Source organism: Lynx rufus, unplaced genomic scaffold (assembly GCF_022079265.1).
Source record: "Lynx rufus isolate CCGP_SWC_20201006 ecotype Redwood Valley unplaced genomic scaffold, mLynRuf1.p SCAF_21, whole genome shotgun sequence".
NCBI classification, from domain to species: domain Eukaryota; kingdom Metazoa; phylum Chordata; class Mammalia; order Carnivora; family Felidae; genus Lynx; species Lynx rufus.
The window spans coordinates 7,305,868-7,321,056 of NW_025814836.1; the positions used below are offsets into that span (position 1 = coordinate 7,305,868).

The 15,189-nt window shown below is 45.2% G+C and overlaps 1 protein-coding gene across 5 annotated transcripts in view; it reads right to left on the minus strand.

Annotated features, from left to right (window-relative positions):
• Positions 1–15,189, minus strand: part of FAN1 (FANCD2 and FANCI associated nuclease 1) — a 41,253-nt gene that overhangs the window by 9,086 nt on the left and 16,978 nt on the right. For 3 of the 5 annotated variants that reach the window (XM_047086755.1, XM_047086756.1, XM_047086757.1), the window contains exons 5-10: positions 13,884–14,117; positions 8,626–8,757; positions 5,863–5,971; positions 4,606–4,725; positions 1,445–1,609; positions 781–931 (exon numbers count right to left, since the gene is read on the minus strand). In XM_047086755.1, coding sequence (XP_046942711.1) covers positions 781–931; positions 1,445–1,609; positions 4,606–4,725; positions 5,863–5,971; positions 8,626–8,757; positions 13,884–14,117 — 911 coding nt within the window. Of the gene's footprint in view, positions 1–34; positions 180–780; positions 932–1,444; positions 1,610–4,605; positions 4,726–5,862; positions 5,972–8,625; positions 8,758–13,883; positions 14,118–15,189 lie in introns of all 5 variants that reach the window. The other 2 variants (XR_006963426.1, XM_047086759.1) reach the window with 1 other exon arrangement.

Sequence of the window (15,189 nt, forward strand, 5' to 3'; positions counted from 1 at the left end):
GACAAACTGTGCCACCAAGATACTGGAGGCTCACCTCTGTGTTTTACTCCGTCTTTTCTTGCTCGGACCAGTCCCAACAACCAAACAGGGACTTCCCACTTTCACTGTGCATTTCCTCTTGAGCCCCATTTGGTCACACATAGCACGGTGATGAGCTGTCAGCAGGTACAGGTGCCCTTCTACGGAGGAGAAGCCAGACCTCAGGAGACTGTGTGTGTATCGTACTCTGACTTACAGACTTTTATTCTCCTCCCTCATGTGATCAAAAGAGCTCATTCTACAAGAAATTCAAAGCACTGCTCTTTCAGCAACTTCTCTAGTTTCCCGGGTGCTATGCCATTCCAGGACTTGGTCCCTCAATCCCCTTAAAGTCATTAGCTAACTATGAGGCCTGCTCACTCTTGCCAGAAGCTCGCTCTTTCCTGGCCCAGCTCCACAGCTCCTACATCCTCTAAAGGGCTCTGTTACCACGCAGCACTCCTGGTAGTCCTCTGCCCTTTCTTATCTTCTGCTGCCCAACACAAGCTCTCTGAGAGCAAAACGGGCCCCACTTGCTTCTAACATCCTACCAGAAAGCGCTATTCCTCACAGGCCTTGGGTGGTGGATGCTGGTTATGTGGAAGATGGCTTTTAACAACTATAGTTAGTAAAATTCTTTTCCACATCCTCCCTGGTCAGCAGCATCTTCCACCGGGGACAGGACAGAGAGACGGTAGCCACCCACTGCTGACAAACCATCACCCAGCAACAGGGCAGGCCAGGAGAAGGGCCGTGCATTACCCTGGTCGAAGCCGCTGCGTCTATAATAGGCCAATGCCACCTCCTCCACAGAGCACAGGACTGTGGCGGGGGCGGTGGGCCCCCCAGCCTCCATCACGAACACAGACTTGCCCATCCCACGCTGCGGGCACAGCCGGCCCGTGATGGTCACCTGAGACAGCAGCAGGAGAACACCCATTAGCCTCACTTGAGCTCCAGTCCCCACAAACCTGACTTCCGTGTCCTAAGGACGCACCTTCCTATACTCCCCTCAAGCCACGGATTCTCAGCAGAGTGTGAGGCCATGTGACCCACACTCTGGTGCCTGTGAGGGTGTAGACAGGTCACCGCCCCAGCCTCGGGGAAGTCATGGACCCCAAAGCTACTCTCCAGGCACCCTGACCAAGCAGGAGACACTGGCAAAGGCTGTGAGCTTCTGACTCAGGGGTATTACAGAAAGTCACTCAACCCCGGGCATGAGCAAACCAACCCACCAGGCTGGGCTGAGCCTTCCAACGTAGGAGGCACGGGTATGAAAACAAGGAGTCACTGTCTAAAACGAGCATTAGAATTTTCTAAGTCTAAAAGAAAATGCACATTGAAACCAGTCCTTAGGCTGTTTCCATTCAGGAAAAAACCCAGTACATGCTTTTAAGTCCAAAGCACCCAAAGGATATTTACTTACATGTTTAACATCTTCCACAGTTATTTCTGGTAGCCGATGGAAGAGGTGCCTGTACTTCTGACAGCTCGGAGACTCTCTCAGGCGCACGGCTCTCTGATACAGTGAAAGACGATGTCCTGTTCTTACTTCTGGATCTGCCAGCCCTTCTGCGATGCACTTAATAGCCTAACAAAGAACACGATCCCACATTAGGATCCTGAAAGACCTCATGGCAGCATCTGCTAATTCAACGTGACAGGAAACCCCACTGTTAATTAATTATTCAATTTTGCTAATTAGCAAGTGGCCAAAGCAATAGTTCCAGAGAAAAAGATTATTATTTCCTTAGATCTCATTCTGCTTTTAATGCACAGATGAATCATAATCCCTGACTATAAATGTCTGACACTATTTCCCAGTTATATCTGCAGACAGGGCAAATCTCAGCTACCACACCCTCAGGGAGACTGAGAAAGTTAGAGATGCCCGTGGGTAACGGGCTGGAGAAGACTGACAGAAAGACTTGACTCAGTGGTTCTCAGAGCACCACCCGGGGAGCTCTGAAAACATACATGTGTTCTCCACCTCTGATCTGCATAAATGGGCATCTCTGAGCAGGAGTGGGAGTGGGGGACAGGCATCTGACCACTTCAGAGCTCCCAGTTAAGTTTCATGTGCACTCAGGAACCACAGAGCTGGTCTAGACCCCTCATTTACAGGGAGAAGAATCTTGGGTTTGGAGGACTTAAATGCATTTCCTAAGGTTATTCAGAGTTGCACAAATAAACAAAAATACTGAAAACCACAACAGGATACCACTTCACACCTAACAGGATGACTAAATCATAAAAAAGGAAAATAGTAAGTGTTGACAAGGATGTGGGAGAAACTAGAACCCGCATGCATTGCTGGCAAGAACGTAAAAATGACTCAATACTGAAAATCGGTAAGCAGTTCCTCAAAAAGCTAAACACAGAATTACCACATGACCCAGCAATTCCACTGCTGGGTTTTAGCCAAAAGAACTGAAAGCAGAGTTTTGAACAGATATTTATACACCGTAATCACAGCAGTGTTATTCCTAACAACCAAAAGGTGGAAACAACCCCAATGTCCATCAACAGAAGAATAAATGAACACAATGTGGTCTCCATGTACAATGCAGTATTATTCAGCCTTAAAAAGGAAGGAAATTCTGACACCTGCTACAACATGGATGAACCTGGAGGACAGGCTGCTCAGTGAAATAAGCTGAGCCACGAAAGATCAAATATTGTACTATTTCACTTCCATGAAATACCTAGAAGAGGCAAATTCATAGAAACAGACAGAAGACTGGAGATCAGTGGGGGCTATGGGGGAAGAGGGAGCCACTACTCAATGGCCACACAGTTTCTATTTGGAGTGATGACAAGTTTTGGAAATAGTGGTAATGTTTGCACAAACACTATGATTATAATTAATGCAGCTGAATGTACCCCAATTAATGCCACTAATGTACCCCAAAGACTATTCAAATGGCAAGTTTTATGTGTTATATTATTTAGTACAATAAGAATAAAAAGTAAAAACAGGGGTGCCTGGATGGCTCAGTCGGTTGAGCATCCGTCCGACTTTGGCTCAGGTCATGATCTCATGGCCCATGAGTTCGAGCTCCATGTCGGGCTCTGTGCTGACAGCTCGGAGCCTGGATCCTGCTTCAGACTCTGTGTCTTCCTCTCTCTCCACCCCTCCCCTGCTCATGCTCTGTCTCTTTTTCTCTCTCTCAAAAATAATTAAACGTTAAAAAAATTAAATAGAAAAGAATAAATGTCTTATCACTTAAAAAAATAAAAAGTAAAAAAAATACTACAACAACAAAAACAGCCACTCTGAACATTAGTGAAAGATCAGGCCATCAGGAGTGGAGCAGTCAAAGGAATCAAGAAGAGTGAAGGAGACACTGACTCGGCTCCACCACAGGGAGGGGATGGCCAGCTACCCCCCTCGGCCCGGCCCAGCTGCTGAGCACTTTGCAAGAATAAGAACTCTGCTGATGAATTCCTTCACTGGAGACTGAGGTAAAGAAATGAGCAGGATGGTAACAAAATGATGAAGACTGTGAGTGTGGCCAGTACGATCTCTGAGAAAGGGCTAAAAGGAACTAGGATTTTCTAGAGGTCTCAAAAATAAGCTCAACTCGTCTCCCTCTGTGCACCTAAGTGAATGCTCCTCTTGGTGGAGCTGTGAACAGGGGGGAGATCCAAGCCCTTTCAGCGAAAGAAAGAGGCAACAGAAACAGCCTTTCTCTGCCTTTGGCTGTGGGCTAACGGATACAGTCTCTTGCTATTTCAGCCTGAGCAAACAGCGAGAGGTAAGGAAGCACACACACCTCCAAAGAAGAAAACAGGCTTCACGGGCTTGAAGCACTTTAGGTAACAAGGCACTTTTTCAGTTTAAGGCAGTAAAAATAGTATGTCCTACTTCCACACCCTTGGTCAACTTTTCCACCCCCACATCACCCTGATTCACTTAAAGTTGCTGCTGGAAAAAAACAAAAGCTTCCCAAGGCACAGTCCCCTCCATTCAACACAAATGCAGGGCTGCCAGGCAGGAACCTCAGGCGGCCACACAAAGAGCCACTGTCGCCACTGGGCTCAGCAGAAGCTGCCTGTGGAAGCTCCACCCTGCTCAGCCCTGGCAGTAACCGGGATCCTGGACTCCCAAGGTCCCTGCCACAGAGAATACCAGCACCCAGAAGAGAAGGTGGCCTGCTGCATTAGTCAGACAATACATTTCCCCATGGAAAGAAACCTCTTTCATCAGACTTTCTACCTGGAGGCCCCATGCAACAAATGAGTGACATCACCATTTCCAAAATGAGGACGGGGACCTCTAAGTCTCCTTCTCCCTTAATTCCTAGATCTCGAATTCCTAAATCCCAACACACAGCCCCACTACCAACCCACGTTCCAAATCAGTGAAGACAACAAGAAAGTGTCCTGTCTTCATTGTAACACTTCTGTTAGCATCCCTGTTAGTTTTGGGGGGAGGGGGTTGGAAGAACACAGACAAAAGAAGAAATGTTTAAAAAAATACATATTCTAATTACACTTAGAATTCTAAGGTATTAACAGTTTGCTATGTATTTTAATTTATGCAAAAGTTTAAAAAGGCTCAGGGTGTATCTAGTTACTGAATACCGGTTCAAGGCGTTTCAAGTGCTGGTGTAAGTTGAGAGCCAATCTATCCCACCACCGGCCTCTGCTGTCAGGACAATACACTTTCTGTGACAAGAGGTTTTCAAGTTCCTTGACTGCTTCCTGTTGCAACAACAACAAAGGAAGTTCATTAGGCTCATACATACCCGAGAAAGTAACTACAGTTAGTGGCCAAGAAGACTGGCAAAGTATATAACACACGTGTTCCACTCTAAAAGGCCGAGGACCCCGGAATGAGAAGACTGAGACGTCCCCTCTGAAGCAGGCCCGAGCTCCTGAGGCATCCCCACTTTTCACCCAGGTCTCCTGCCAACTGGTGAGTGAGCAAACGGAGTTCTGTCAACACTGCTTGATATTCTCTACAAACCAAGTCAACTGGTGCAGGGCTGCACACAGTCAAGTTCCAGCGGCCGAGCACTGGCCAGGGGCTATACGGCCGCATGCTTCTGGGAATACAGTAGGTCACAGGGCCAAGGGTGTGAGGAATGAATGGGGGGCAGGACAGGAATGAGCAGAGTCTTCATCCAAACACCCCAAACACCCCACCCCACCTCAATAGGGAAACTTTCTGGTCTAGATCTATACACACACTGTTCAGTTTTTGTGGTTCATGGATCTCTTGGAAACATCTAATGATTCCCTTCAGAAAAGTACGCACAAACCCCCAGATAACTCACTTGTGGGGTTCACAAACTTCCCACAGCCAATCCCATGATCCTCTTGGGTTTCATGAACCCGTGACAAGAGGCCTGGGTTCTGTGTATCCTCTTTGTAAAATAGCATTTTCCATACAGAAATGTTAACATAACAATAGTTAACTCTAGCCATTTCGTTCAGTTTCGTACAGGGAAGGATATGACTGATTTTCCGATTTGTGATTTTAAATTATTTCCCAGTGGTCCGTGCTGGTCATCAGGGCAAGCAGATAGGAGGTTTCCACCTCAGAGATTTCTGGAGACCTCGCAAGTCACACATGGAATTGTGACAGAGACTCAGGCTGATGCTTCCTGCACAGCTCCGTCGATGATCCCCAGGCCGTCCTGGTGCACACGCAGCCAGTCACAAGCAGATGAAGCGATTGGTCTTCCTCGGCCCTCTTCCTATTAACCCTGAAGACAGCAGGCTGGCCACATCACGTCTGCTTTCATGACATTACTGTGTGCGGACTAAGCAGGCTCCCCCGCACAGCTCATCGCTGGCACAGCAGTAAAAGCCAGGGGTCGGGGCTTGTGCTCTAACCTCATACAAGTGAAGTCGCTGCAATATTTCAACAGTACGGGACAGAATCCTTGTGTAAATCCACCCGACAGTAAAGCAGCGCAGAAAGAGTGGTAAATTCTCATGGTATCTAAAATGAAGACGGACACCAACAGTTCAGCCATCTGACTTATTTGTTGCAAGATAGTCATGAGAAGTGACAAAGATAGATTCTAAATACTGGCAGCTGTACACAAAGTTCTACACCACAAACCTACATTCTGATAGCCAGCCACCATCTCCTTGGTCACTCAGCGGAGTAAAATGAGAACAAGCGGAAATATCCTAAGCTGGAGGTCAGCAAACTAAGGCCAAATCCTGCGTCCGCTAGCTGATTTTGTACATCCTGCAAATTTAGAATGGTTTTCGCATTTTTAAATGAGTAAAATAAATCAAAAGGACAATAATAGTCTGTGGCATGTGAAAATTATATGAAACTCAAATCTCAGTCCCTAAATAGTGTTGGCACACCGCCCCGCTCATTCATTCACAGCCCGCCCGTGGCCGCTTCAGTGCTGCAGCAGCAGAGGTCAGCAGCAGTAGCAGCCGCCGCCCGGCCTGCAGAGCCCTAAACACCGACCAGCCGACGCTTCACAAGAGTCATCCACCAACCTCTGCTCTACAGTAATCTAACACCTTGGCTATGATTTTTCTTTTTTTAATGAAGAAAATCATCTACTAATTTGTTTTAATGGTTTGTCTTGCTGTTTGGTGTGAGAAATGTTACTAAATTTACCTAACTTGTCCTAAGAAAATCTTCCAATGTATATGCACATCACAGGAGTAACAACTCTACATTGGTTACCTCATTTCTAGAAACTAGAAAGGCCATTAAGTGAATGGCTCAACTTTGTGTCTGAAGTACAGAATACTTCCAAATGAAATATGGGCAAAATATTCAGTTCTTTTTTTTAGCTTTAAAGGCCATTTTCCTGGCAATGGTTTTTAAGTCATTAGTATTTCTGTATGAAGTTTATTGTCGTAGACTCTGGGTCTAGAGTTCTCTCTTGTCAAGCAAGAAAGCGGGACACAGGATTAAAATGTGAGAGATAGCTAATGGGAAGCCATTAGGGTCCTTGCTCCGTTTTTATTAGGATCAGAAGGCTTACAAACATGGTGATGGATGTGCACAAAGGGACAATGAAACTGTGAACATTAACTCATGGACATGAGGGAAAGGGGGTTTTCAAGATATACAGGGTTAGGCGTTTGGGTTAATATAAAACAAAATCCTGGTGCCCAGTGGAAGGTTGTTTACAGCAGATGTGAGGCACCACCTCTGTTTACCTAAACTGGTCTAGGGGACAAGAAAGAGCATGTAACCTCTGAGTCTTTTGTTTGCACCTCTCTGGGCAACTTTATAGCCCTATTTACCTGTTAACCTAATTTGGTCCTTCCTTCCTGCGAAAGCAGCTTTCTGCTATAGTACTAAATTGGGGGGCATTTCAGTCCTGAATACCTAATCTTGTTTATCTCATAGATCTTTGTTCTATACTGTGGCCTTTGCCCTGCCCTCTCTATACCATTTACCTAATCTTGTTTACCCAGACTTGGGTGTGAGCATCCTATGGCTTTGTAATTCTTTATGCCTTGTTAACTCATCAGTGCAGGCTCAGGGAATTCCTAAGCTTATTCCCCACAGTTTATGTCCTAAATGTTTTTTTGAAAGAGGTATTTAATAATATAAATTTGTCTCACCCCTATGTAAAAATAAAGGAATAAAATCTCCTTTTTTAAAAAAATGTTTGAGAGAGAGAGAGAGAGAGAGAGAAAATGCGTGTGGGGGAGGGGCAGCCAGAGGGGGACAGAGGATCTGAAGCAGGCTCTGTGCTGACAGCCAAAAGCCTAATGTGGGGCCCGAACTCATGAACCTGACCTGAGCTGAAGTTGGTTAAGTGACTGAGCCACCCAGGTGCCCCAAAGGAATAAAATTTCTTAACAAATACAGAGTATGCTTAACAGTTATCAAGGGAAAAAAATAATCATGTGCTGTATACTTGAACTTTTGAAGAAAATATGCAATTCAGTTTTCCTTTTCAGATTAACATCTACTTGAATTTCTATTGGAAGAACACATCTAGCATGGCTCACTCCACCTCTGTCCTGCTGCTGGGTTTCCCCCACGTCTCAGTTCAGCTGACCAATACTCAGAGAAGCCAACATGCCAAAAGATGGTTAAGTTACGGGGGTGGGAGAGTGCACAAAAAGGGTGAAGGTAATTAAAAGGTACGAACTTTCAGTTATAAAGTAAGTAAGCCATTGGGATGTAATGTACAGCATGGGGACTATAGTTAATGAGACTGTACTACATAATTCAAAGTTGTTAAGAGAGTAGAAAAAAACTTTTGTAATTATGGTGATGGATGTTAACTAGACTTACTGTGATGATCATTTTGCAATATTTATCTAAATACCAAATCATCATACTGTACACCTGAAACAAATACTATGTTATATGTCAATTATATCTCAATTTAAAAAAAAGATGGCAAATGGAAAGCCGTCTGTTCACTCCAATGCCTGGTGCAAGCGATCTGAGTTATCTAAAATTCACTTCAGACTTTCAGACATTTCCTTCTATTTCACACAACACTGTGGGTATGCAAAGCAAGTGGGGAATTCAACTGCACAGCTGCTTTGACCACAGAACAAAAGGAGTAAGTTCTTCCTGAAGAGAATTGCCTCAAGTGGTTGAAACAACTTGATCCTAAGTAAATTTTGACAGGCACCTAGAAAAGATCTCACCTCAGGGAAGGGTGGTTTTTCAGTTTGTTCCAATCACTTTTTGCACATTGAGAGAGCTCTTTAGCTTCTTTCCAGTTCCCATTGGCCATTGCAGTAGAAATGTCACTCAGCATGTGCGCGGCCGCTGCGTATCTGGGGGAAAAGCCCCACACCATCCAAGTTTCAAATGTGAATGAACATTTACATAAAAAATACCACATCCTATCCCCAGGATCTAATTCTGAAGGGTAAGAGTGTGTTTCTGAAAATACAGGGGTTATTTAAATTTGATTCTAGGGGCACCTGGGTGGCTCAGTCAGTTGAGCGTCTGACTTTGGCTCAGGTCATGATCTCGCAGTTCGTGGGTTCGAGCCCCGTGTCGGGCTCTGTGCTGACAGCTCAGAGCCTGGAACCTGCTTCGGATTCTGTGTCTTCCTCTCTCTCTGTTCCTCCCCTGCTCACACTCTGTCTCCCTCTCTCTCTCAAAAATAAATAAAGATTAATTTAAATATATATATATATATATAAATTTGATTCTAATAACAGCATATTACTGCCCTAAAGTAACCTAAAAGAATACAGGCTACCCAGCTAGGAGGAGAAAAACAGTCACACTGTATTATACGTTAACATGTTCCATAGATAAATGTAATATTCATCAGCTCATCATTTCTGATTCTTGGTACTCATTCATTCAGCAATCTGGCAGCAACCATGTAAACAGTAAGTGACTTCAAAGTCACATTAAAGTGTGGATCTGGTAACCTAATCATTTAGGCAGATGTAGCCAGACTTTGGGTGATACCACCCAAAGATGCATTCTTTGGGAGACAGCAATGCTGACAGGTTATGAAACCACTTAGCTGAAGAAAGACAACTTCTCATTGCATCTTTAGATACACCCAAAACAGAGACGTTTGCCCAAGTGACACTGTGCATACATGGTTACTGTATTTTGGGCTCACACCTAAAAGAAAAGCACGCACTATCATTGTGTGCAAATGCACTCACATAAAAATAAAAACAAATTGCCTCTAAATGGAAAAATTTGCTCACAAATTTGTAGATCTAATTCTCTTATAAAATGCTATGGGACATTCCCGAGGTCTATAAGAAAGGAGAACACAACAGAGAGAACTGTCTGGAGGCTGGCCTAGCCTGGCAGGAGCACCTCCATGGCCAGGAGTGTCAGGAGCAGGCCCCATACTCCCAGCCTCGTGGCCTCAACAAGCCCCACATTCGAGAGGCCACAGAGGCCAACCAACCCCCTCATGCCTCATCCCCCTCATTGCCACTGGAAAGGGTCATCAGCCCTCCTCTTGTCCACACCTCCCTGGTGCTGCCGGAACCACCCACTGGCAGCACCTCTCCCATCTCAACCCCTCCCCCCCCACCCAGGTGTCTCCTGCCACCTCAGGAGAACAAGGCTCCTTCCCAGCTCCCCCTGCAGCCCTCTCCAGCAGGGGAGGGCTCTTCTCTCAGCCCTCCCCACCCAGAGACAAATGGAGGAGTCCACCTTTCTTCCCAGCTGCTTCCCAATCACTCTCCCCTCCTTGAAAGCCCCCCATTCCTTGGAAGCCCGTGCTTCTCCTCGAGGGCACCTGCTGGCCTCCTGTCTTCTGTCTTGCTCTGCCTCAGGTCTACAGCCACAATGGCATGTGACTTCAATGTCTGTGAGGATACACAGCACGCCCAGTTTCAAGACCTCCTGGCCAATAACCCTTTACTCACCTCCCTTCTGCTACCCACACACCACAGCTGTTCTGAACCTCTGTCTCTGATGCACTCTGATGCATCACCTTCAATATCTTCATTTTGAGCATTTCATTCACTGACCTCCACCTCCAATCCTTCCAGCTCTTATGATGGCAACAATTCCCCAACTTTGCCAAGACCCACCATGACCCCTTCCCCAGCCATAACCGTGTCCTGTCCTGCAGGCCTCCATGCCCCACCTGGAGTCAACCAGCCACCACTCGCTGGTGAATTCACATTGTTCATCAGGCCCACCCTCATCACAGTGTCCAGGCTGACCACTCTGAGCCTGTGCCCAGGTCCCTGAATGGTGCTGAAGAAAACCACAGAGCCAGGCTCATTGGCCCCTGCCCGCCCTGCAGGACTGCTCCTTCCTACCTTTGCCTTCCCAGCCACATTCGCCATGCAAGCTTCCCCATCAGACCTCTCCAGCAGGGACAGAGGCCACTCGAGGGGCCTTCTTGGGTTCTCATCACTGCAGCCTCACCCCTGCCCACACATCTACCCTCCCTCCGGCCCTCTGGACCCCAGACCGTCCCATCTCCCCACAGCTTTCTGCCCTCTGGCTATCCCCTCTTTCCTTCTGGCCAGCCTCTCCTTTTCCATCGGTTATCAGTGCTTGAGTGCACAGGCACCCTTGTATCTGCCACCCTTAAAACAGCAGAACAAAACTGCTTGCCCTCATACCCCACTGCAGCAGTGGCTGTTTCAGAGCCATCCTCTGCCTCCCCTTCTTCCCAGAATGGCTGCTGGCATCCCCATCACCCTCCACACATTCCGCTAAAGCGGCTCTTGCGCGGGCCACCAACTACGCACATCTCGCCAAATCCGACAGTTCTACCTCCGGCTCCACATCTACTCAGTCCCCTAGTGACTGCAGACACAAGACTGCCCCTCCTTGACACACTCTTCTCTAGGCTTCCATGCCACACGTGTTCCTAATCTTTCCCCCACTTTCCTGGACACTCCTCCACTCCACCTGACAAATGCTGGCTGCCACGGCCCCTTCCTTCTCTTCCCCCTGAGGGGTCTATCCAGCTCCATGGCTTCCAACACCGTCCACATGTGGTGACTCTAAATGCTCACAGCCTCACCTGAACGGCTAGCGGGCATCCCAAACACCGCTCCCCTCCCAGCACTGCCATCCTTCCCACCACCTCTCTCCCAATCCCCGGCTCATCGAGGGTACCACCAGCCGAGTCAGAACACTAGAGCCCTCCGTGATTCTCCCACTATATCTAGTCATAACCATAATCAAGGCTTGTCTCTTATCCTTCCAAAATATCTCACCCATTCACCTCACTGCCACTGCCACCAGTCAAGACCTTTGCCTAGGCCACCAAGTTAGTCAGCCTTCTCGTGGCTTCCCTGGCTTCCTTCCACCCGCTACTCCACAGGATGCTTTCAGAAAATATGAAACAGATCACTCCCCTGCCATAACCTCTTCAATGGCTGCCCACTGCTCAGAGAGCATGACTGAGTCTGTCCAAAGGCCTTTGAGGCTGAGCATCCCCAGCTCTGCATTCCTGTCTGACCTCTGGGGCTTGCACTACTGCCCCTGGGGCTGTGGCCACAGAGGTCTTCTGAGTTTCTCTGACTCAGCAAGTTGGCTCCTGCCTCAGGGCCTGTTGCACATGCTCCCTGCATGGCTGGCTCCCCCTCAATCTTGAGTCTCAATCCAAATGTTACCTCTCCAGGGGCACTTTCTCTGCAAAGCAGAACTTCCCCGGCCAACCCCTCAATCATCAAAGCACTTTTCACATGCTACAATTATTCTTATTTTCTATCTCCCCTAGGAAAACATAACCCCATGGAGGCAAAACCCCATCTAATCATGTTGTAACCCCACCACCGAGGCACATAATAGGTACTCAACAATCAACTCATATATGTTGAATAAATGAGAAAAAAGAAAAGACAGGATAAATTATTTTAAGTACCAAGGTGGCCAAAAAGATTTCTCAGACTAGGTATCATATCACCAGGTATTATATAACTACCATTCCTGAAGTCAGTTAAATCCAATTTCATTAACATGCTAATGTCCTTTGCATAACAAAAGAAGTTTTAATTATTTTTTTTATTTACAGGATACCTACTTTCTCACAAGAATCTAGGATGGTTTAGTTTTTCACCCTAGCTCCCCCACTTTTGAACTTGTCAACCATGGAACTTGTCAATCATAGAACTAAAAAGTAATCTCCCTTAGATATACCAGTAATAAGGACAATGATAATACTAGGACATACTAAGCAATCCCCAGGGACCAAGGACTAAGCACTTTACATGTATTAACACAGATCTGGAGGAATACACTATTATTCTCCCTATTCACAGATGAAGAAACTGAGGCAAAGAATGGTCTTATAGGTCATTAGTACAGAGAGACTGGAACTTAGTTTCAGCATACACAGTCTCATGAAAGAGAACAGCAGCAAGTCACTAAAAATGAAAAGGTAAAAGACATGGGACAACTCAAACCAGAGTAAGGAAATACTCTTATTAGAAGATTTTATTCCAATCAAACACCAACAAGACAGTGAGCTTCCTGAGAGCTAAGCAAACTGGGCTGGAATCAGTTTACACTGATGCTGCTTTGATTCAATAATTTCAGTAAATTATTTTAATTTTTTTTAAATGTTTATTTGAGAGAGAGAAAGCACAAGCAGGGGAGGGGCAGAGAAAGAGGCAGAAAGAGTACCAAGTAGGCTTCGCATTGTCTGCGCAGACCGTGAGATCGTGACCTGAGCAGAAATCAAGAGTCAGATGCTAAACCAACTGAACCACCCAGCTGCCCCCTCAATAAGTTATTTTTTAAAGCACACATTAGACAACACATAACCAACTCTCCTGCAATCAGAGATCAGAATCTATTTCAGTTACATTTGAGTCATAAATCTTAAGTCAAGAATCAAAAGTGCCATTTTAGGAATTCAAATTAATTTTTCTTGTTAAGTGATGTGTTTTTTTTTAAGGAAATCTAAGTATTTTTTTTTCCTCTAAGACCTATACCACTCTCTACCAAAACCTTCTATGGCCAGTCAAACCAAACATTCACTGAGTCCATGTACCAAAATACATCAGTGATAATTTCTAAACTATCATGTGTGTGATTCAAGTATACAGCACACAAGTTAGTATTCACTTTATCTAAGTCATTATTACATGAAAACATTCATCTTCAGCCTTGTTCGAACCAACAAGATATTCACAAGGCAGGTTTGTTCAAATTATCTGTATTTACAAAATGTGTCCGCCAAAGCTATTTGGGAATATAAGCCAGGGAAAAGTTTCTAACTCAAAGCTCATTGGTTTTGTCAACCTTAATCTAGGTATGTTTCTACATTCTTCTTATAGTCTTAGAAACGTATACAATGGGACAGAAGGATAGCAAAAAACAAAAAACTTCAAAAACTGTTTTGGCTATTGACTTCTGTTTCTATTGTAACTGGTAAATAATAATAATAAAACCTTTTACATACATTCAGTCACACAGCTATTATAATGAGTTAATATCATCTTACCTGATGAGATCATCTCTATCTTGGAAGATTTGGGTTTTCCGATTGATGGTGTACCTAGGAAACTCCATTCGGCCAAGATTGACCAAAAGCACAGTAGAAAGCTGTCCCTGACCACCACAGGCAGCTTCCTCGTCTTCCATGGAATCCGTCAATGAAAATAGCAGCAAGACCCGGGAAAACACAGCCCGAGGGCCTTTACAGACTCTCAGTGACTCTCCTGCCAAATCTTTAGCTCTGAAAAATGTACAACATAGAAATAAATTTCTGGTATTTTTACAAGCATTTGGATGTTAGATTTTACAAATTATTCTCATCTATTAACATTCATTTTTTATACATTTTTTTTAAGTTTATTTATTTTGTGAGAGAGGGAGCACGCATGTGTGGGACGGGCAGAGAGGGAGAATCACAGAGAGAGGATCCACACTGACAGTATGGAGCCTGACACATGGCTCAAACTCATGAACATTGAGATCATGACCTGAACTGAAATCCAGAGTCAGATGCCTAACCAATTGAGCCACCAAGGCGCCCCTACAAATTACTTTTAGATAAAATAAAGATAAGTTGCATTCATTATTCTAAGCTAAAACAAATCTACCACTTCCAGCTGTGTGACTTTGGAGCATAACTTAACCTCTCTTGGCTCAGAGCCTACCTAGGGACATGGTGAAGATTAAATAAAATGTTATCTCCAAATAGTTTCACACATGGTTTGGCTCAATAAAAGGGCAAGACAGGGTTTACACTGGTCATCAATGTGTGAAATACCAGGAAAACTCATAAAAGTATTACCTATCTGACATGAGCAATTTTCACTTCTTGACAAGTGACAATTCAGACTAAATAATAGTTATTTTTTTTTAAATGTCATTATTGGGGTGCTTGGCTAGCTTAGTAGAGCATGCAACTCTTGATTTTGGGGTTGTGAGCTTGAGCCCCATGTTAGACACAGAGATTACTTTTTTAAAAATTTGAAAAAATAAAACAAAATGTCATTATCAAAGGCTATTGGTTAGGCAGCATATTTTCATGCACCAAGAAGTGGTACCAAGATTTGGTGCTGTTCTGTGTGTGCAAAGTGGTCCAGAGGCATCTCCACTCCAGGGTAACCGCTGTAAATCCTGGTTTGATTCTGGATGCCTTCAAGGTAGGTTTGGAGGTCTGAATTAAATTCAGGGCCACATGGACCCTCTAGCTCTCACAACTTGGATACCATCTAGAACAGTGTTTCTCAGGGCACCTGGGTGGCTCAGTTGGCTCAGTTGGTTGAGCATCTGACTTTTGATTTCAGCTCAGGTCATGA